Below are 23455 nucleotides of genomic sequence, written 5' to 3' on the forward strand. Positions count from 1 at the left end.
CTCGTTTTTAGATTAATGAATTCAATGTAATTTGAGACTTTTTTAAGGATCTGCGGGAAGGCTGTAAATAAGAAGAATAAGGAGAGGTTGAGCTAACTTGCTTAATAGATAGATAACTAGCTAACAGCAACTAGATACAGAGCTAATTAGCTAGCCAGTCGGCTAGCTACCGAGCTAGCTAGCGAGCTAGCTACCGAGCTAGCTCGCTAGCCCGCTCGCTCGGTCAAGTTAGACAGACAGACAGACACGTACGTGTTACGTAGATAGGTGGTAAGCTAACATTACCTAGCAAGGTAGCCAGATAAACTAGCTGGCAGCTAACTAGCGACCAGCCAATGAGAAATGCAGACAAACAGATAGCCACACGGACAAAAACGCAGACAGAGAGTTAGCCATACCTGGTGCTCCGCACACGGGGCTCGAAGGGCCGGTTAGCAGGATGACCAAAGGCAGCAGTAGACACAGGGGAGAGGGGCTAAGGCGGAGCCCCAGAATAGGCCTCCTGGATTGGGCTTGAACTCCACCTGTCCTGGACAGAGGCATGGCACCACCGGGGGTTGGTTGGAGATGACGGAGATTCAGGTTGGGCTTCACTCAACAAGGGTAGGCACTCTGCACGCACACACACACACACACACACATAAAAAAAAAAACATGAAGGTCAGCTGAAACCAATGAAAGGCATATTTCCTCCACCCCTGATTCATAGTTCTGTTTTTAGAGCGACAGCTGAAATGTCAGTGCACCGTGAGGGGAGAAGGAAAACATACCATAATTCATACAGATGTAGAGAGAACATCCTCATGAAGAAAATTTAAGACAAATTCATGCTAATGCAGGATTAGGTCTTTTGATTTAGCCAGAGCACTTCTGATTTGGGATTAACAGCTCAAGCAGACCAGCTCTGACTGAACTAATACCAGAACAATGGAGCCACTGCTCAACAACTAAGACAAGAAACAGACCAAAATAGTTTTCAGCGCACTGCCTCTGTATTAATAAGTCTCCTTTTCCAGTGAGCCGTGAAATGAGCCGCAATGATACATTTTTAAGTTTTTTTTTTTTTGCTCAGACGTCCTAATAATTTCATTTAACTTCAGCTCTGGCCTAATTCCTTCTTAGTGTTCAGTATTTTACTGTTCTGGTGGCATATAAAAGTGCTAATGCAATAATACATCCAGAGTGTGCCGCCGTAATGGAAAACACTTAAACAAAGAGGATTGAGGGGTCAGGAGGAATGCAGCAAAATTCAATAACGCCAAATGTATCAGAAACTGCTGCTTTAATAGATGTTGCCCCTCTTGTTAATCCTTAGCCTTGGGGGGGAGCTCCGTCAGTATTTCGTTCTCTTTCCCCACATAAACACGCAAGGTCGCGCACATGTGGAAGCCTAAGCATAATTCAGCTCTGCTGCAGAGATTTAGACAAGCTGTGCAGGAGCTCCCTGTCTGGAAGTCAATAACTCCACAGTCCTATCGAGCTTTCCCGACCCCCACTTCTCCGCCTGATGTGTCAGAACACAGGTGGGGAGGCCAAATGAGAAGAGAGCCTTTGTTAACCTGTCATATATCACATAAATGCACGTCTCCCTTCAAACACCAGAACAGGATAACGTATACGCTCCAGGGGAGACATAATAAGTATTCACAGGTGACAGGCCACATTGTGATCGACACATAAATATGTGCAAACACCCATAAGCGCGCTTTCACCCTGACATCCCCGATACATGGGCAGAAATGGAGAAGCAGAGACGTGGCCAACCTTTACTCGCCTTTGCTAAATGAAAGAGGCATTTCTGGTGAGTTACATATTCAAAGACTCCTCCAACCACTTATTGAGCTAATGACCTGCTCAAACACATTACTGTCTGCCAGTTCCTACACTAAAAATAGCTTGTCTGAAAACATGGCCGCCTATCTGATACTGGGCTCGTTTTCGCGCCGCTTTGCCCTCGCCTTATCAAGCGCCGCGTAATAGATGTTGAATAGAAAAGCTTTCAGCGTCCCCTTTTTCAATTGAACAATGCGATAAGAAAAATCAGATCAGGGCTCATTCAAGCACCATTGGTAGCATGGTAAGTAAATTCTCCTCTTACGGAAACTCAATTTGCCACCGTTAATCTAACTAGGAAGACTGCTCTGCGTGGAGCCACACGGCCGCTGCAACATTAGGTACTCCTCGTATGTTGCGGTGTCTGCTTCTGTCCTGTGTGCTGGATTTGATGGGGCCTTTATAGCTCTCTGTGACCTCAGCCTAACCTGTTCTTTCATTCTCAGTTTATCCACCCCTCCTCGTTGTCTTTCACCTGCTGACAAAGCCCTCTCTGCTCTACCTCCACTGTAGTCGCTCACCCTCCACCTAATCCTTAATCTTACCCTCGTCTCACTGCCGTATTAGTCACCGTATTCCTGAAATCTCCTCTTCTCCCATCTCCTTTCATCCCCTTCCTCCCTTCGCCTCTCCACTCTCCTCCTCGCCTCCCTTGTTAACCTCCTCTCTCATGATGCCATCTACTCTGCCGCACCCTATCATTCATCTCCTTCTCTTTCTAGACACACACTCTAACCCCTGCTTGTATCCAAACCCTCATCCTCTCTCCACAGCTGCCCTGTGCCAGCTGTTTCAGCTGTTGTTGGTCCATTGACACAATTCAAACAAAAGGGCTTAGAGCAGTGATACTCAACTTGTGGCCCGCGGGCCAAATCTGGCCACCAATAGGATGCCGGATGGCCCCAAAACCATTTTCTAATTCACAAAAAAAAAAATAAAGTGATTAACCATTGGAATTGTTTTTGTACTTTTAGTATACATAAAACCTCCTATTTTCTCCTAAAATCCTATTGACGCCTAAAATCCTAGAAACATCCTTACATCATAGTAATGTCCTAAAATCCTAGTTATGTCTGAAAATTCTAGAAACATCCAAAATTGCGACAAATTGCCTAACATCAGAGAAATGTCCTAAAATCTTAGAAAAATGCATGGGGGCATGTCGCAACTGTCCCCTGACCTCCTGTCATTTTGCGAAAGTGGCCCCCAGCAAAGCTAGATGAGCATCCCTGGCTTAGAGAGTCTTACAGCTGTGAACTTCGGGGAGCGAGCCAAAACTGATACTCAGATGCAACAGCAGCAGACCGGTCTGGGCACGTCCACGCTAATGGCATTTAACGCTTTCAAACCACGCTCCTCCTGTAGATGGAGAATGGCCGCGCACTTTGCTTGTCGCCGAAGCAGATTTGAAAGGTGTGAGCATTGTGAATATTCTCATGACTCAGGCCTACCTACGGCCTCGACAGCCCCCTCACAGATATGACAACCTGCTCTCCCCATCATCTGGCGCGGCATCCAGAGGGAATAAGCAGCAGGGGTTCGGTCTTATTACCTTTTTTCAGCGTGGCAACACAGATGGTCAGCCAGACAGATAGATTGATGGGGATACATGTGCTACTTATTGTGGGGAGGCTGATAATGACACCATAGCTCAGGTGGTGAAATGTACACCGGTTATTGTGCTCCATCAGGCTGATGAAATAACACTGTTTAGGTGGCATCCAACCTGCCCCCTGCTCCACTGGGTCCCTTGGAAGATGACATGTTTTGTTTTTCTCACCTCACCCCCACCCCCTCCCCCTGTTACCCATGATGCCTTTCACCACAAGTGGGTTGAGATGGTCTCACAAGGCCTGTCTCCATGACAACGAGCCATGATAGAAAGACCAGATCTGTTTCCTGCGGCACCACACTAGCAGTGAGATAGTACACCTGATAGGAAGCTCGTGTTCTTGTAATTTCTTAAAGCTTTAACCCTTTGAAACCTGAAGCGACATCACTTTTCTTGAGCTGTGTTCAGTCATCTTTTATGAGGATTTAAACCCTTTGAACCCTGAGCAAATTAGTTTTCAAAAAACATGGGGAAAAGGGCAGTGAGCTTCATTGCAAAATGTCCCAAAAATCCTAAGAAATTTGTAGAAAATTATGCAAAATTTATTTAAAAAAAAAAAAAGATCATAAGTCTATATTATTATTTTTACAATTGTAGGCTTTTACTCTTTACATACTGCACTACTCACTCTATTTATTTATTAAAAATACTTTTTTGATAACCCAGTGTTTAATTTATTATAATGTTATTCTTTAATGACCACCAAGACATGAGTATTTAATTTGATTCTTCTCGTGTACTGCATGGCTGGAAAGGCAATAAAAATCGTTGAAATCTTGAATTATCATAATTATACAATTACAGTTATTTTACAGAATTAATATGATATTTAAGCACTTTTTTTCAGGTCATTTTCTTTTCTCTTTTGGTTTGTTTTTTTCGCCAACTGGTTTTTATTGATTGTTTTTTGTGTGTGCTAATTTTCCGGTAATTTTCTTGTACTTTTACAATTAAGTTAATTAAGTTGCTCATTGCCTTCTTCCTATGTTTTTGCAGGAAAACATAAGGTATCAAAAGGGTTAATTTAGATTGTGTGTTGTGAGTGTGTTTTGATGCTTTTGGGGACCCAGTTCATCAGGGGAAAAAAAAGATCCAAATATACTGTATAAGTATATATATATATATATATATATATATATATATATATATATATATATTTTTTTTAGGAACACAACGGGAGGTTAAAAAAAAAGCACATTCAGGGTTTTAAAAAATAAGATTACATCCACTTTCATTTGTTCTCTTTTATAGTTTCGCCAATGATTCTGAACTTAACGCGCACACATATTTTTTCAGCATAAAAATAACCTCTCTATCAATTATGCATGGCTTTGTGAGCCAGCTCGGAGAGGAGAAGTTTGGGGTAGGAGCCGTTGTCCTATCCTCATACAAGGAGGGGCTGAGAGTGATATTACCTCACATTTCCTCTGACCCTGGACCCTGTAGGCACAGGACACTCACAAAACGCATGCACACCCACAGGGCCACCCACACACACACACACACACACACACACACACACATGGCAGATGGCAAAGCATCATGGGGGAGATTGGCACTCACTCCCTCACACGTCCCTTCTCACTCTCTTAAACACACAGCCCACAGACACACAAATATACAGACACACACACATGCATAAACACACACACACACACACAGACACATTGAGGATCAGAGGCGCAGGATGAAGCACGGCTTACTGCAGGCATGAGCTGCACCGCCCTGGTTACATTTTTAGCAGTAGAAATAAACTATCTGAGGCTCCTCTCTAACAAGAAAACACACCTGTCACTCAAATGCTACGATTCTTTGCCCTGAATATAAATGAATCTGGAGACTCGGGTGCGTCTGAATCTCTATCAGTCTTAATGCTGCAGGATGCTGAAATTAGGGCTACGGATGCCCCCATGCTGCATCCAAACATCCAAACAGTGTTATCAAGGGAGCTATTGACAAATAGCAGTAACATTCCCAAGCGGAGGCAACACTTTTCTTCACTGGTCTGAAGCTGTAAACAAGGTTGCCGCTGGAGTTTCAAATCACGCTGCCGAGAGCAAATATGAGTCATGGAAACAGCATCTCGCAACAAACCTGTAGGAACGGAAGGGAAGCCCATTTATGTCATTATTTGTTTTCATGATTTAGTTTCATGATCAAGGAGTATGATGCTCATTCATTTTGGCTATTCATTTATTCATTCCACTATTCATCCTCATTATCAGTAATTATTTCATCTGACTAATTAACAAACTTGATTTTTCCCCCCAATTTATTTTCCTTTAAATGTAATAATTTAGGGGGTTGACTGTTGGTCACAGTGGCAGACATTGCTCTGCACTGTGGTACATTGAGATTTGCAATTACTAAACTAAATTATGAATGAAATTACTAATTACACGCTAAATCATTAACCAACGTCAAAATAATATCTTATATATAATAAAAATAATAATTAAGGAAGTGTTCATAAGGTGTAATTTTCTTGTGAAATCATAAATGACTTAATTTTTAAGTGTGTTTGTCTTTTGCCGACTCTTATACCAGTATTATTATTTTAGTTTTAAGTGCTGTTTTATCTGTTTATAATTTTTCATTGTCGTTTAGGATTTTGCATTGTTTTTTAATGCTACCAATGAGATTTAGCAAGTAAAGGTTGAATTAATGATTTAAAAATTTAAATATTTCGACCTGAAATAAATGTTTTTTTTAATTATTTGAAAAATATGAAGAACATATTATAAAATATGTCAAAAATATATTTCCATGTGTGGAATAGTAGAGGAAGAATTAAATTTAAATTGGAATTAAAGAATTAAAATTTGATTGATGACATTTATTTATTAGTATTTATTCATTTTTTTTCAGTTTGTGGTTTAAAGGTTACAGTAAGAGATAGTAAGTGAGTACAGACAGCGCCAGACCTCGCACAGTCGGCAACCTGGGCGAGCTTCTCTGACACAAAACCCCAGGAGGATACTTAGAAATTGACACAAATGGACAATGTAGCTAACAAAAACAGTAATCAATAGACAATAAAAAATATGGTGCCTCTAAATTCCATCTTCTTCTTTTTCCTTCTATTTGTACTGCACCCCTTTTGCTTTATGTTACTCTTACTCTACTTTAATGCTCTCCACATACACTCCAATACACCATAACTATCAATACATATATATTTTGGAAAACCCATCTCTAGGGGCCCCCCTAGGTGGCTGCCACGCCTATGGGAAGATCCACTACTGAGAACTCATATCAGGTCTATTTGTGTTGATAGTTTGTTGGCGTTGAAGATTTTCATTTTCCACTTTGTAAAGGTCTATGTTTGCACATTACCTGTCACTCTTTTTGATGAGAATGTATGTCGGCATTCAGGTGTTGTTGTGTGTCGTTCTTTGAATGAGTTTTTTCAAATATCTCTTTTACGTCCCCTGCATCTCCAGTGGGAAGTTTCCTTTCATGCTTTATTATGTGATCTTCAGAAAACCAGCATGATTTTCTTATTATCATGAAATAATGATATCCGAATCATAAAAATAGCTTTCTTGGGACCATGAGAAAACAGAATTGAAAAAATCGTATCCGCCCACGTCCTCTCTGTGGCTTATGCTGGCAGGGAGCATGAGTTTTGCTTGAGGCCACAATTTAATTAACTGATCACCTGCAGCTAACCGGGAAGAGGACATGTGCACGAAACATTTAAAGACAATAGAACGAGAAACTTGCTGATTTAGAAGAGCTCAGTTTTCTTTGCTCAAAACTTTGATTTTCTTAATTTTAGCCACATGTGCAGCAGCATCCTCTCTGTCGGACCCTTGTGTGTAACCCCAGCAAGACGTGAAGAAGCGATCAGCTTTTCACACTGCACAACATCAGCACATCAATTACACACCAGCATGAACATCATCTCTGACCATTTCAGCTGATAGATTACTGTTACCCAGAAAAACTCCACAAATGTGCTTCGTCTTTGTTCATCACAATTTCATAGCCAACACACGGATTCGTGATCGGGGAACAAAGGGAGGGGTGGAGAGAGAAGCGTGACTGATGCTGTCTCCCTCTGTGGTAATGTGCAAAAATAACCAAACTAAGTTTCCCTTTGACCTCAATCTCTGCATGTCTAGGCTGTAGAAAAGCTGCTGCGGCCAAACAATAGTGTGGCAAACTTACACCCACGCATCTTAAAGGGGCTCCAAGGTCAAACAAGTCGACACAGCGAGAAAGAGGCATCCAGTAATGGATGCATTGGCCTTGGATGAGCCCAGCAACAGATGGACTGGCTCCCGCTTAGCAGGAAATGTATTACCAAATGGTATAAAAATACATATAGGGCAGATTATCGGAGGGGATCAGAACAGAGCGAACGTAGTAAAATTGTTTATAGGCTAAGTGAAAGTCACAGTTAGTGCTGCCAGGGAGAAGTGTCAGCTTTAGTCTAAATTTCCCTTGTATTAGATATCGTGATATCATATGTTAAAAATAACCATAATATTATTAGAATATTATATAATATAATGCTGGTTTAAATTGGATTTATTTACAGTACATTATTTTAACCATTATTTAAGCAGCTAATGGACCTTTAATTAGTCTCTAATGTGGTGCCACCTGTTCTCTAATGCTTAGGTATAGAATTTCAGGGGGGATGCAAGGGACACGTGCCCCTCAATATTTATGTGCATTTCCCCAATTTAAATATGAAAGTAGCAGATGACTTTTATTTTGACAGTGTTAAAGACATTTACACCATAAATTGATGCAGAAAATGTACAACTTGTTGCATAAAAAATCACCAGAATGCAGGCAATAAAGTGTTTAACTTTTTTTTTTTTAAATTGTGGTGGAGGGCCACAAAACCCCTCGTTTTATGTTTTCACCCAAATATTGAAAATAAAAATAAAAATAAAAAATCATGTCCTTCTTTCAGAGGTGCTTAACAAAATGTCATCTAGTCTAAATGTAAACAAGACTGGTAGGGAAAGCATATTATATGTTAGCTATAAATACTTTAAAATCTTTAAAGACATTTCTTTAAATGTTTGTTTTATAAAAAAAAAAAGTAAGCAAGCGGGGGTATGTAAGAGTCACTGTGAATGCATCTATATGCTTTAACATGTCCCAAATTTGGTTGAAAGGGGGAGCTATGCATCACACTGTTGGGTGAAAACCTCACAGCTTCGATTTTGACAATTTTCACGCTTTGAAATAACTTGAAGGATTACTTGCTCCTCCATGAGCTGAGTCAATTTTTCAACCCCTTAGGCTCATAAACCTCTTTCGAACCCCTTAGGGTAATGCCAAAAATGCAATGTCATCCAGCTGGATGGGTTTTTTCTTCATGCAAAACAAATTGACATTTTGCAGATACGGTTTCACCTGACGGCTGAAGGTTTTCACCTGACTACAGCGACGTGTCCACATGCAGACACCTACGCAACGCTCGCTCGACTGAAACAACGACACAGAGCTCGGAAAAAAGACCCCAAAACACATTTCGTAATTTCTCTCAGCAACCTCTCTCTCCCTGTTGCTCGCTCTTCAGAGGCAGCCGATCTTCTGTGCAGCGGCTCATTACGCAGGCTGATGGTTGAGTCCTTGTCAACTCACTGTCCAATTAGCATATCTAAGGCTGGCACAGACTCTTATCCTAGCGGGAGAGAGAACTGTATATACATACTGATGTCCACATAGTTATGCACTTGCATGTACATCCCTAATTGTTAAACAGCTCTGACATACAAGAGGAGATTAATGTATAAATCATCGCTGCTTAAGTTTTGTTAATGTTTGCATTGCTTATGGCACCATATGTGGAGATAATGAGAGGATCAGAAAAGGTGTGAAAAGACTAGTTACTAAATTATAAATATATTTCTCTCACGGTTTTATCTATCTATTCATTCATCCATTCATCCAGTGGTGGACCTGTCTTGGATCCATACATTTTTCTACCAAAATTGGCATATGTATGTGAGTTTTTTTTAACACACTAAACCTGCTAAAATACACCTATAGAATCCCCCTTTTTTAATTGTCAGGGGGACTTACTCCCCTGCCACCCCCGCCGCCCTTATTTTTTTGGATTATAAAAAAACCCCACCAAATCATAAGGGAGTTTATGTATACTATGCAGCCTTTTGTCCGTACTCATATACCTGTATTTTGTCTGTATTTGTGCAAATTTCTTGAAAGCTTATAGATATGGATGAAATTGAGTGGTACAACCAGAGAGAGTTCAAGCAAGATACATTTGTAGGAAACCACGAAGACGTTTAAAAAACGGCGGAACAGAAGGAATCAGTAATGAAGTGATCTGTCCACGTGTAGCAACGAATTCAAAGGCCTCACAGACCACTGTAATCTACAACTCCCTACGTTAAAAGTTACATTAATACGACCCTTACTGTCGCTTCGTTTGATACCGTCTGAAACTTTCAACTCTGCCCCCGGTGCCATCTATTGACTGTATCTTTGCCAACATAAAGACGACTAAAAGTATGAGGACAGTGACTTTACAATGTTTGAAACGGATGTATCCAAGGTTGGAAATTAGTACCAGCCATCAGACAAATATGGGTGAAATATGCACGTGACTGATTGATTTGTTACACAAGTAGATTTTTGAATTCACCAGTCACAGTGGCAGGTGGACAAAAAAAAGTTCATTTCCAACCCTGAATGTATCTATTTTCAAACATAAGGGGGGTAAAAATGAGTCCTATGAGAGAATGACAAAAGCAAAAGACATCTGGCATACGGTGCAAAAAACAACACAAAAACCAGTATTCCATACTATCTATCTATCTATTCATCTATCCATCTATCTATTTATCTATCTATCCATCTATCACATGTGGCAGTCAGCCCCCAAAGGTTCGCCATCATTTCTCTATAAAATTAATGATTAAAATTCCATGGAGCATTGCGCACGCACACACACGCACACGCACACACACACACACACACACACACACACACACAAAAAGTGGTGTGTCTTGCCAGCCAAGGCGCACCACAGCCAATTAGTGAGCTTCTTCTGGAGCAGGACTAAGGCTCCGTGACAACAGAGAACACCTTCATCTTCCTGGACGTCATTGTCATCATCCCGGGCCCTCATCGTATTTCAATTGCGCTTCATTAATGAGACATGCAAGCCATTTTTTCCCCCCTCCCTGTTTCGGCTGTTTAGCAAAACCCACACATCAGTCAGGAGACAAAGTCGGGCGATGTAAAGCAGATTTTGGGGCTTGTTGATAAGCTCGTCTTGAGAGTGATAACAGTAGCCTTGAGGAGCGCAGTGCTCTGTTTTAATAACCTCACACTGATTGATCATTCACATAGAATCATGCAATGGGGATGGCATAAGCTCCGTAAATGGACTTCAAATGGATTCATCCTTTTATTGATTTATAGAATAAATATCATCCTTCGCGAGTGCACAACAAGATGTAACAACACACACCAGGCACAGCATTGCACAGCTCTGACTGATCTGCAAAGCTCGTTTGCTGTTACCAGCTCGTGTGCTGCAATCTTGAAGCAAGCCTTTATTCATTCTTTGCTCATGTAAACCATCCTCAACCCCTTTGGGATGTGCTTATTAATTTTCTGGAGACACCCTGTTGTGTTTGCCCATGATCAAATTCTCTCTTGTGTATTTATGCTGCCATGGTATCACCTGTCTGGCTTGGTCACATGATACTGTATGTCGTCCGCTGAGAGCTCATTATCTCACAACTGCAAGACTGCTCTGCAACAACAACCGAGATCATTTATAGAACATTACCATACATTTCACACTCCTTACTTTTTAATATACAGTGTTAGAATAGATCAATACATAGCAAGAATATGTGGCCAAAAAAAACCTGGCATGATCATTATCTTAAAGAATTCACTGCTGAATAGAAACTGATTTCTGAGGCTGTGTGTGCTGGTGAACAAATCCTATTTAGGTCCTACACAGGCGGCCGGCCTTAGCAGTTCTGTCACTAACCAGCCATTGCATGGCTTCCTGATGGAGATGAGATTTGTGACGCCAAATGAATTTCTCCTTGAGGGACGATAAAGTTGTGAATAGAATTGAAAACCGGAGTAATGGGGTAGAAAAATGCATTCGTCCTCCGTCTCATTGCTGAAATCAGACGGAGAGCGTGTCTCGGTAAGTGAAGAGATGAAATGCTTGTCAATGGTAACAGACTTGCGCACGGATGCTTTCCAACAACGACTAGCCATTACTCTCACCTCCGTCAAACAAATACTTCATACGACCTGACATCCTTCAGTGCTGCGCAGACATAGTAATCATGAAATGCCACAAACAAATGTGAGGCTGCATTCAAGAGACATGTCAACCGATCGCCACTAACACCACCTGCGCACACACACACACGCACACACACGCACCACAAACTGCAGAATGAAAGAGTTGAATCGTGTAGCTTTTAAGTTTTCTGTGGGCTGTGATGAAGAAGGGAGCGGTAACTTTGCTGGATGCTGTCCCTTTTCTATCCTGCATGGTAAAGATCTTTTAGTAAAACAGAGCTGTTTCACTGATGCAATAAAGATGCTCTTTCACTAACTGGCATATGGAAGCGTACCAAAACCGTTTCTTTTCTTGGAGCAATTGAGCTGAATACAACGGGACACACTTTGGATAGGTGGCACAGTCACCAGGTCTATTTGATAGGAAATTTAAAAATGTTAACTCTGCTGTAATGTAGAATTACTCAGATAAAGATGTTTTCAAACAAGGCTAAAGGCTTTTATATACCTGGGGCTTTTTTTTTCATGTGTTTAATTTGCGAAAAAGCAACATAATTTTTGAAGCAAGGTCGATTTTTTCAGAGCTTTTGTACTGCCATGGAAAGATTACTGAGCGGGATTACAGGGCACAAGCCCAGGGGCTCAAACTGTAATGGGGGCCCTCTGGCCCTCACCTGAAAAATGTCACTCAAATTAACACGTACCGGCCAGGAAGAGATTCAAAAGAGACACAGAGATATAAAATACATACAAAAAGAGGCAAAACAACCAAAAACAGACACAAACGAGCAAAAAAAGTTACCTCAAAGAGACAAAAAATGGAAACAAAGAGACACAAAACCGCAAAAAATAGGCATAATGTCTACAATTTGTATTGTGTACAATAAAAGAGGCAAAACATCTATAAGTCTGTGTATCTTGCTTCTATGTAGGAGAGGTGGTGGTGGTGGGGGGGCTTTTGCATATCTGTGCCCAAGGGCCAATTGACTCATAGTCCGCCCCTGCGTACCACAAATAACCAATCAAAACGGGCGTCGAGTCACAACGTCATGACAATGGCTGACCTGTTGACCATTGTGTTTTTAAGCACGCTGTGCTATATGACAAACCTTGATAAAATTATTATTACAAATTCGAATATGATATCCTAAAATGGAACCAGCTGTGATCGAGCTTCAGCTCCTGTGTGAGGCAGTGGGACTCTCCTACCCTTTCTCTACCTTGTGAAACGGAACGTACATAAAATCTCCTCCTATTTTATCTGAGGAGGAGGAGGAGGAGGAGGAGGAGGGCAAGGTCATTGTCACATGGTGTTGATACCATTTTTTTTCTCTGAAGAATGAGCTGCCGCAAAACTATTCAAACCTTTTATCGAACAAGTTTGTGTAACTACCAGTACGAATAGTTTTGACTCAAAATATTCGCAGTGAGTATGGCGCATTGTCACGTTTATTTGTCACGCCCCAGTGTGTAAAGGCCTTAAAGGTCTATCGTCAGTCTACAGCTCTGTGAGGCTGTACTTAGGCAGAGCAGCGCTTTGAGCTAAATGTTAACGTACCGATGTCAAAACCGTAAAGTGATTATCGTGTCCATGTCAAATCTGAACTAAAGGGACAAAAAATGAAATATTTTAAATGAATCAATCAAAAAAGTCTCAAAAACATGCACATCCAGATGACAAAAATACTACATTAGACAAGAGAAAATACAAACCAAGAGAAAAAAAAGTCTGCACACTAGATAATGCTCCTGTGAATATTTAATACAAAGAGGTGACGTTTCGAGTTATATGCTCTTCATCAGACAAGTTAACAACGCAGACAAACACCTTCAAGTACTAACCACACCGGGTCACCTGAAAAGTGTTGTATCTAGTGTGTTTTTTCTTCAATCAATTCGTTTGTCACATGAAATGTGGAGGTATACCCCTGTTAAAAATGAACAATTGCCTGCTGATGGTGATAGGTTAAAGTTAAGAAGTCATCAGACTGATTGCAATTTATCCTGAGAGCTACATGAATGTCTGTAAGAATATTTATGGCGATCCTTCCAATAGACCAACCCACTTACCATAGCCGCTGTCCCTAGAGCCACGCCACCAGCGTAGTTAAAAAGTAAGACAGATTGACACAGAGAGCTGTGAAGTCAGCTAATCATCTGCTGTCTTTTCCCACACAACCTATCACACAGAGATATACTCTAACTGCCGTGGACTGATAAGATAACAAGAAAACGCATTACATGACCGACACAGATACAATTTCTGCTGCGCACATTAGCATTCATACGGCTTCATCCCACCAAATGAGGGAAATCCAGATAAAATTCGTATTTTGTATCTTGCAAGATCTCAAATTCGTCTGGCACGCATCCAGCCCAAGTGAATTCATCCAGCCCTCCATGTATTGCAGCGAGGATGAGTTTTTCACTCCAAGAGTTGAAAATGCTCTTGAGGACTTGTCAAGCGCTCCAGGCAAGGTGCATAGAATATTCTGGTGTTTGAACATTTATTGGCGGCTGACTGTACACTTCAAAAGTAGACGCTGCCCGCTCGTTCTCGAAGTTCTGATTAGGCAGTTTGTCTTCCGCTTTGTCAGCCATCTTGTCAGTCAGCCCTTCCCTCCTAATGACTCCTGTCAGTCAGGGATGTAACTGTCAAACCGAGTCAATGGCTGCACTTCCCACTCCTCATGATTGGATAATGAGCTGTGTACACCAACACATTTAGCCATTTTCAGTGCAAATGTCAGCTGGATGAAAGGCAGAACATGTTTCTTGTCATGCGACGTGCAGAAACTTTCCGCAGAGGAAACTCTGCAGAACTTGGGCTGAAGAAGACAACAGTGAAGTCTTAATCAGGAGGAGGAGTTCGCTGGTGAAGCAGAGACGAGGGTTGACCGGAGGACAGCGAGGCAGTGGCGGCAGCAACTGGGAAATGATGCCCTCTTTTGCATAAAGGAGGAGAGGGGGGAGGGGAAGGTGAAGATGTCTTCAGATGTGGCAGTTGTGATGAAAAGAGAGGCGAACGACTGAAGACAAGAGGTGGAGAAGAGAAGAGGAAGAGCAGAGAGGTAGTGGGGGGTGTGTGCATTATTCATCCCTGCTGACACATCAGAATCTCTGATTCATCTGGAGAAGGGCATCAGTCAAGTCACAACCCATCTCTTTGCCTTCACTCATATGCACACACGCACACACATACACGATGGACACACACGCACACATAATTGCAAATGACCTCCTGTTTTGTTTTTTTTTTTTTTAAAAAAAAAAAAGGATAATTATGGGCCTGCTTGCTTTTGCAAAACAGGGTTAAACTCCACTATTATATTAGTTTTATATATATATATGTACAGTATGTATGTATGTATTATAGTATATATGTTTATATATAAGTATTATATTTAAATTCAAAGTTAAAGTATTTAAACTTTTTGCTGTCCTCACAATGCTTCTTTTAAACGAGGCAAAAACATGGATGATCTGGACAATTACTAGAAAATTATCATAAAATAACGAGCACTAAATAATTTATTTAATAGGCTTTACTCTGTTCTTTATCGTGCATGTTATGTTTTGCCATCCTGCCATCCCTTTAGACTGTTTGTTCTTCCCGGCCTGCATGGGTGCTGCTCGGTCTAGATGATAATATTTCCTAAATAATTTTGCACATAACTTTTACAGTTATTTTTTGTTATTCCACTATCTTTGAAAGAGGTCTGTTATTGTTGATCTGAACCATCATTTACTGATTATCAGTGAAATTGTTCACTATATGATCATATTTACAAAATTCTTTTGTCAACAATATGTTGAACAAATTGCAATTCAATTGTGGTAAATAGTGAATGGAAATAATGCAAATATGTGCATTATATGTAATATATATGCATTATATGTGCAATGTATCTGCAAATATTTAATAGATATTTTACGATGCACAAACTGATATTTGTTGTAGATAGTTATGAGTATCGTTAAATGTACTAATTAAAGGTGCAGTCAGCGACTCTTACACTAATACACTTTTGTCAATATCAGCGAATATCTCTTCTAAGTAAACTAACTGTTTGTTTTGTGTGCGTGCTGAAAAAAAAATACAGTGTTCGTACACAGCCCTGGCACTGTGAATGGAAAACAAACAAAGTAGCTTGGACCAGGCCATACGACATAAAGCAACAGAGGGCGTTTGTGCTCGAGCACAGGGAATGAGAAAGGCGGTGATGTATAAGGAGAAAGGCAGTGAGAGCGAGAGGGACGGTAGATCTGGCACATGAAGGGAGGGTTTGATCTGTTTGGGTGTTGCATCTGACTCCACCTTTAATTGTGGTACAATATTGTGATATATGTGATTGTTGTTGACGGACTGTGTGCTCCGACGTCAATCACAGATAGGCCTGTTAGGGCTGGTTGTTATGGTGGAAATCAATGTTATAGGAGTATTTTATTTAATGTTAGTATACATCATGATATCACTGGCCAATGCAAGTACTTTGATGAATAAATCAAAGTGCTAAGTGCAAAGTATTGTAAAGACAAAACTGCAAAACCCCCCTTTTAACATTTGTAAATAAAATATGCTCAGAATCATTATTTTGGCCAACAGGACTTTGTTAAACATAAGAATCATATATCATAATATGATTCTACAGAAGGTCCATAAACAATGATGCAGATGCCCTTTCAGGGATAATATATCTCTCTAGTTAAAATAAAGATTAAATTAATTAACATTTATCATTTTATTTCTCTTCCTAAAGTTCGAGTGGTCTTTATTTGTTTGTTTTTTTTTTTTTTGTTGAGGTGGGTGTTTCTTATCCAAAGTAGGGCCCTTTTCTTATTTTGGACTACATAACCTTAGAATTATAGGTTCTATCTGACATTTTTGTCAAAATTGAGTTATTCATATATTCTTATTCTGTGACAATTTATTAACATTGTGTTAGTTGTTTTTCTAACTTATATGCATTTTTTGCCTTTTTATTTAGGAAAAAAGGGTTTATTTCAGTAATGCTATTTGGAATGCAAAGCTTTAAAACTCAACATCATATCATTTTTATAATTGTAAGTCCGTGTTAAATGGGCTGTGTATGAACTCCAGTAGTAAATGAGTTACATATGAGAATATGCTAAGTAAAAAAGATCGGTATAATAAGGTTAAGCTTTAGCCAACACCATTGTGGTCTATATTTTGTGTTTTCCTTTGGTTTTTTCCTTAAATGTAATGCACCGATGTTATTTTTTCTTTACTACGAGCATTCCTTTTTGAAATTCGTTAACAAGGACCGAAAGAAATTATCCCCAACTTGACAAATTTTGATGAAGTTATCAAGAATATTTCAAAATCAGAATAAGCACTCCCTCTAATACTTTTAAAAACAATTTCTACCATATTGCCCGGTCCTAATGGGTTCATTCTGCATGCTGTGTGCATTGTCTTCTGCAGCCCCTGAATAAACAAGGAGAGAAACGGAGCAGACAAAAGCTCCCTGTTTGGAAGGCTCTGAAAAGGTCAATTAATATCAATGCCTAGACAACAACAAAGTTTCTGTCTGCTTGTAATACAGGTGGCTACGCTCCCAGCATCAAAGTCTCCTTCTTTCCAGCTGACTGGTGCAACAAAGCTAATGGAGAGTGTACACAGAGATTTTTGACAAAAACCCATGGATGGGCACGACATGTAACACAAGGGAGGCAAGTAGAGAGCGGAGCAGTTAAGGGTAATGCTGCTGCGAGAATCTGGGAATAAGACTTCAATGAGGCCTTTGACGTGAAACCAGAGCTGCTCCACTGGGAGCGCACGTCATCCGGCATATTCAAGTCTGGATGGATCTTACAGTGGTATCTGCTTGGAAGGAGCAGGAAACCGTTGAGGCCTATGGTTGAACCCTGTGAAAAGCTATTTAAGGGAGTACATGCCATCGCTGATTTCATAAGCTACTGCTCCTAACAGATGAATACCTGTGGGGCCGAGCATCTCTTGGCTCATGGTGGAGCGTATTTGATCTGCTTCCCAGAGACAGCGACAGACAGAGAAATCTGCCAGTTGAATTATTCTGCTTCCACATAATGACTTTTCCCTGTCAAAATAGTGCAAACACGTAGATCTCCGGGCCTCTTGTGAAGGTGGGGTGTCTGTTAGGCAGGGAGTGGAGGTGAAAAGACAGAGGGAGAAATTTAAACTCCCGAAGAGATGAATCCATGTGTAAAAATGACTGATTAAAAATAATTAGGGATGTGGAAATGGTCTGGAACAATAACCAGCAAACGCAAGGTGCCCCCAGGGAAAATTCCCCATCTGTGTGTGAGCAGGAAGACCTCCCTCAGATTCACCACGACAGTGCGATTTTCCAGTTTACACAGGCCACGCAGCGGAAATACAGAAAAACCTAAACAGGCATTTGGAGTGTACATGATTAAATCCCAAACAAGCAATAGCCCTCGGAAAATGTGTCAGGATGAATCGATGTATCATTAAATTACTCTCTGCCTGTACGCGTGAGTGGCTGCTTTAGCAGCAAATCCTGCTGTGTATAATTATAGACATATGAAAGGTCTGTGGACTACAGAGCACTGCCTATATGTGCAGATGGGCTTGTTTTAAGTAATGCTTGAGAGCAGCAGATGCAGCAGTCACTCTATTGTCTTAAAAACAGTCTTGTTAAATAAGTCCACCCGCCTTGCCACCTGGTGCCTGAAAAAAAAACCTCTAATATGAGAATAATAGCCAATATGGGTTATTAATAGGGATGCACGATATTGGATTTTTTGCCGATATTCAGTGTGCCAATATATAAAAACTAATTTGATGGATAACCATATCGATATATCCACTTCTTTTTCCCCCCACCTAATTTTAGTGAGCATCAAGTCTCTTGTGTAGTGGAGTTAACATCTTATTGTGATGGCCTAACCAGCAAATTGAGACATATTGCTTTTCAATGTATTTAATATTCTTTCATTGTGCAAAATAAGAAAAATATTGCATCTTATGGATGATGTTCTGTACATGTTCACTTTATCAGTAATAATAATGATAATAATGAAAAATATTGGATTGTGATATCGACATTAATTCCAATATTTCATTTTAAAGCAATATAACGTGCTGATATTATTGTGCACCCGTTATTATTAAAAAGCCTGTGACAGAGCCCTCAGAAGTGTTAAGTATGACTTTATAAAAATTGGACTTTGCTGTCTTTGAGATATCACTACCAGGAGTCTTGTGAAATCTATAGCATGCAGGTGCTCCATTTGTCTTTCGAGAGGGTTTTCTTCTATAATCTTATTGTCTGTGTGTTTTTTAAGACTTAAAAAATCAGACTTAACACGAGACCCATTACACCTGCAGAGTGCTTTAAATTGATCATCATAAAAAGCCACTTTAAAATGAGAGTGGATGAGGAACAAAGGCTTTGCCAGTCTGCCCCGGTCCCTCATGCTGCCCAGCCAACAATAAGGAGGGGGGGGGGGGGGGTGAAGGGGGAAGCGCTCGCAGCGCTGTTGCCAACCAGCCTGCTCTGCACAAACCCCGCGGTCTGATTTTCATCCAAACTCTCAAGTGATGCCGAGATGAAAGAAGGAGAAAAACGCAAACAACACTCCCGGCCTTTTGAGATCTGAGGCTAATCGGTGAAATTTCACCCCCGGCGGAGAGATGCACTCATTAGTTTCCAAATTGAAGTGAAATAACCCGTCTGGGTGGGGTGCACGGCTGCAAACATGAAACACAGGATGAAGGGTTACCTTGACAGGAAGTGCTCCGTCTTCTTTACTGTCTGGTAGATTCATGTGGGTGGATTTGCAGCTGGAAGCTTCCTCGGAAACAGCAAGGATAAATGTAATCCAGTGGTAGCGGAGCTCCACTCACAAAAAGGTCTGCCTTTGTGGGGGATGCATGCACACATCGCCGGTGTTTCCCCCTCAAACACACACGCAGCACCGTCCTGGCTGTCCACCGAGCTCTCGTGAACGCAGCGGCTGATCGTCAGCCCTTTTGTCGGGAGAGCATTGCCGGTCGAGCGGCCTCAGATACTGCTGGTTGATGTCATTGATACTCCCTGCCTTCTTCCTTAATGCCCTCCTCTTTCCCTTCCTCTCCTCCCTCTCCTATCTCTCTCTCTCTCTCTTTCTCTCTCTCACAAACACACACCGGAGCTCTCCCCCCTCCCCCCCTACACATGACGTGATGCAGGCAAGATCTCCAATAGCAACCGTATCCCCCCATCATCCCCATTACCCCCGTTTCTCCCCCCCCCAACACCTCCTTCAGCACTGGCTGGATCGCTGACTGGTGCAAAAGAAGTGGTTGCTGAGGTAGGTCGGCCCTGTGTGTTGGTGACTAATTTTTTTTCCCACTGTGCTCCCCAGGGGCCAAAATGAAGATAAGCACCTTGAAACCCTGTAGATTCCCATAATATAGTGTCTAATTATAGCTGTTGGCAGGAAGTCAGAGTCAGAGCCCCATATCAGCTCCTACAGAGCAGAACTCTCTCACTAAATTACAGCGGCACACTTGAAAATACCTTAGGGTAAACACCACTCACTGTGGGGCAGTATGAGGGATATCAATAACACCATAGGAGGTAGATAATACAGTCATAATAGGATAAGATGAGGCAACTTGTTGTAGAGGGCAATATGTGTTATAGAGTTAATATCATTCATTTTATTTGTTGTGCCCAGTTGTCAGTTTATAGGTTTGCCCATGGGCGGATTATGAGAAAATGGGTCCCTGGGCATAGATATGCAAAGAGCCCCATCATCTCTCCTTCATATGATCAAGACAGATTTTGTGTTATTTGTATCTTTGTGGTGCTTTTTTTTTTTTTTTTTTTTTTTTAGATTTTCCGGCACCTTGTGGTTTTGTCTTATTTGTAGTAATTTTATGTCTCTGTGGTTATTTTGTCTATTTGTAGTTCATCTGCATCTTTGTCTTATTTTTTTTGTCTCTTTGTAGTCATTTTGAGTTTTCTTGTTATTTTGTGCCTCTTTGAAGTCATTTTGTGCCTCTTTGTGGTTGCTTTTTGTGTTGTTTTTTTGGAGTCATTTGTGTATCTTTGTGGTATTTTTGTGTCTTTTTGGTCATTTTGTTACTTTGCAGTCATTCTGTGTCACTTTGTTGTTGCTTTATGTGTTTTTGCTGTTGTTTCGTCCATTTATAAAGATTTTTTTTTTTTGTCTCTGTAGTTCCTTTGCATCTCTTTGTTGTCTTTTTTGTGGTCATTCTGAGTGTCCTTGTGGTTGTTTGGTCTTATTTGTAGTCTGATTTGTTGATATGTCTGATTTTGTGGTTATTTTGTCTGTTTGTAGTTCATCTGCATCTTTTGTCTTATTTTTGAGTCTCTGTGGTCATTTTTGAGTTTTCTGTTGTTGTTTTGTGCCTCTGTGTGTCTTTTTTGGTCATTTTGTTGCTTTGAGGTCATTCTGTGCCACCCTGTGGTTGTTTTTTGCTGATGTTTCGTCCATATTTTTTGTCTCTTTGTAGTCCCTTTGCATCTTTTTGTGGTCTCTTTGTGGTCATTCTGAGTGTTCTTGTGGTTGTTTTGTCTTAGTTGTAGTAGTCATTGTGTGTGTCGCTCTGTGGTAACTTTTTTTTTGGTGGTTTTGCTGCTTTGAAGTCTCCTTGTGGTTGTTTTGTGTATTTGTTTTTGTTATTTTGCCCTTTTTTGTGTCTTCTTTGTGGTGATTTCGAATCTCCTCCTGATCAGTACATGTTAATTTAAATGGCATTTTGCAGGTGACAGCCAGGGGACCCCCCTGACACTTGGGCCCCCGGGCCTTTGCCTGGTAGACCTGTTCAGTAATCCATTGATGGGTCCACCTTGTTAAAACATATGCAGTCTTATACAACTGCCCTGCATTTAATTCTACATTCAAGAAGATTATGTTTTGCTGATTTGTTTAAAAAAAAGTGTTGATTCCACGGTATTGTCATTTTGTTAAACTGAACTGTGTTATACGTAGGCGTGTTATATATTTTATACAGAACATAACATGTCAATGAGAGTAGACTCATTTACACAAACTCTTAATGTCAAGGAGGCATAATGCCCGAAATGCACTTTTGTCTTTGACCTGTGACACTCAGTTTGCGTCCCAGGGACAGGGTGGCCCACTGACGGTTTTCTAATTCATGAGGGGAAATAACCTGATGCATACAGGGATTTTCTTGTATTTGGAATGTAAATAAGGTGCAGGGGTGAATTAAAGAAAGTTTAAATTTGGGCTTGATTATTTTAAAAAAGTGCAAGGGGAGGATCTCTGCTCCCCAAATCTCCTCAAATTAACACTCATGTGCACAGCAAATGTCAAAAGGTTAAAAACAGGCAATTCATTAGGCTATACTAATAAATATTATTAATGTTTGTTTATCCACTGGCCTCCTTCTTTTACTCTGCAGAAGTGACCTTCAGGTAAAGCAAGTCCAAGTATCCCTGTCTCAGGCAGTTTCCTTTCACCAGGAATGAAGGGCAAAATGGTTTTAAAAATTTTCTGATTTTATCCCTTAATTATACTAAATCACCAAGCAATTGCTGGTCAAAGCACAATGACAATATTTGTTCTTTTGTAACAGTATGCCTTAGCAAAACCCCTAATGAGCTAAAACTTTTTGGCAGCAGCAATAAAGCAGTACATGGAAATGGCTGCAAACCCTTCCACAAAGAAAGACCGGTCTGTAATTGCCAAGAAGCTAATTTTATGGAATAACTGACCTTTGCCTTATAATATGAACAAATTACTGTGGAAATGGACCATATTTGCCAAATGTAACCCATTATGAAACACATAGTGCTGAGAGATCCTGTTCTGGTTCAATTATTGTGTCAACCCACTCGTTTTTGCTTAAAAATGTCAGTAAAAATGAAATTGAAATTTCTGTGAAAAATTATAACAGCACCCTTTGCTTTCAATTCAAAAAGATGCCATGTATTTGAACACAGGCTTTTGTTTTTAAGATTTGGTCTTATTTAGGTCACACAACGTGACAGAAACAGCCGCCACAAGGCCAAAATCTGAGGTGTTGGGAGTGTGGTGTTGGAGGTTGGCATAACGCTTCAGGACTGTGTGAAGGAGGCTTTATTCTAACCTTTTGCTGATCCCCGTGCAGCGCTCTGCAAACAAGAGTCAGCAACTCTGCCTGCCCAGATTTCTCTTCATCAAGATAGATTACAAATGCATATTCAGCCCTGCCTAATAGCTCGATAAAAGTCACTCTGAACAACTCATTCTCTCTCCCTCGCTCTCTGACACAAAGACCATTGGACAAAGTGTGAGAGAGAGATGGGGAAATGAACCAATCACTCCTGACGGTAATTGGAAGCCACCGTTTTTGAGTCCATCACATGGATTTCAAGGGACAAAGGCTGCTCCTCTGATTGATTTTCTTTGTTGCTACTGACATCTAGTGGGCAATCACTACTATGTGATGTTGCATTTACTTGAGATTGGAAGCAAAAGACTCATGAATCCAGGATCAGGTGTGACAGGATTTCTCTGGCGGATCTATTTTGCTGGCAGAGAAAATGCTCCCAAAAATTATTTTAACTTTATGACACTAAGAGAAAAGCTTGTGCACAGTCTTGCTTATTGCTGATTTATTTATTTATTGAATTAGAGTATCAGTGTTAACTTAGAGATCTGTGTGATATTAATGAGGGGAGGGGGTGGTGCAAAACAGAGGAGACACTGAAATTATTTTTTTAGTGCTGAGGAGGGAGTTAAGTTTTTTGATGTGGC

General features: G+C 40.6%; 1 protein-coding gene across 2 annotated transcripts in view; it reads right to left on the minus strand.

The window, feature by feature from the left end:
- Positions 1-19737, minus strand: part of LOC121951460 (receptor-type tyrosine-protein phosphatase S-like) — a 97560-nt gene extending 77823 nt beyond the window's left edge. For both annotated transcript variants that reach the window (XM_042497789.1, XM_042497788.1), the window contains exons 1-2: positions 19463-19737; positions 399-612 (exon numbers count right to left, since the gene is read on the minus strand). In XM_042497789.1, coding sequence (XP_042353723.1) covers positions 399-543 — 145 coding nt within the window. In that variant the 5' untranslated portion in view covers positions 544-612; positions 19463-19737. The remainder of the gene's footprint in view (positions 1-398; positions 613-19462) is intronic.
- Positions 19738-23455: the final 3718 nt, after the last annotated feature.

This window comes from Plectropomus leopardus, chromosome 12 (assembly GCF_008729295.1).
Source record: "Plectropomus leopardus isolate mb chromosome 12, YSFRI_Pleo_2.0, whole genome shotgun sequence".
NCBI lineage: Eukaryota > Metazoa > Chordata > Actinopteri > Perciformes > Serranidae > Plectropomus > Plectropomus leopardus.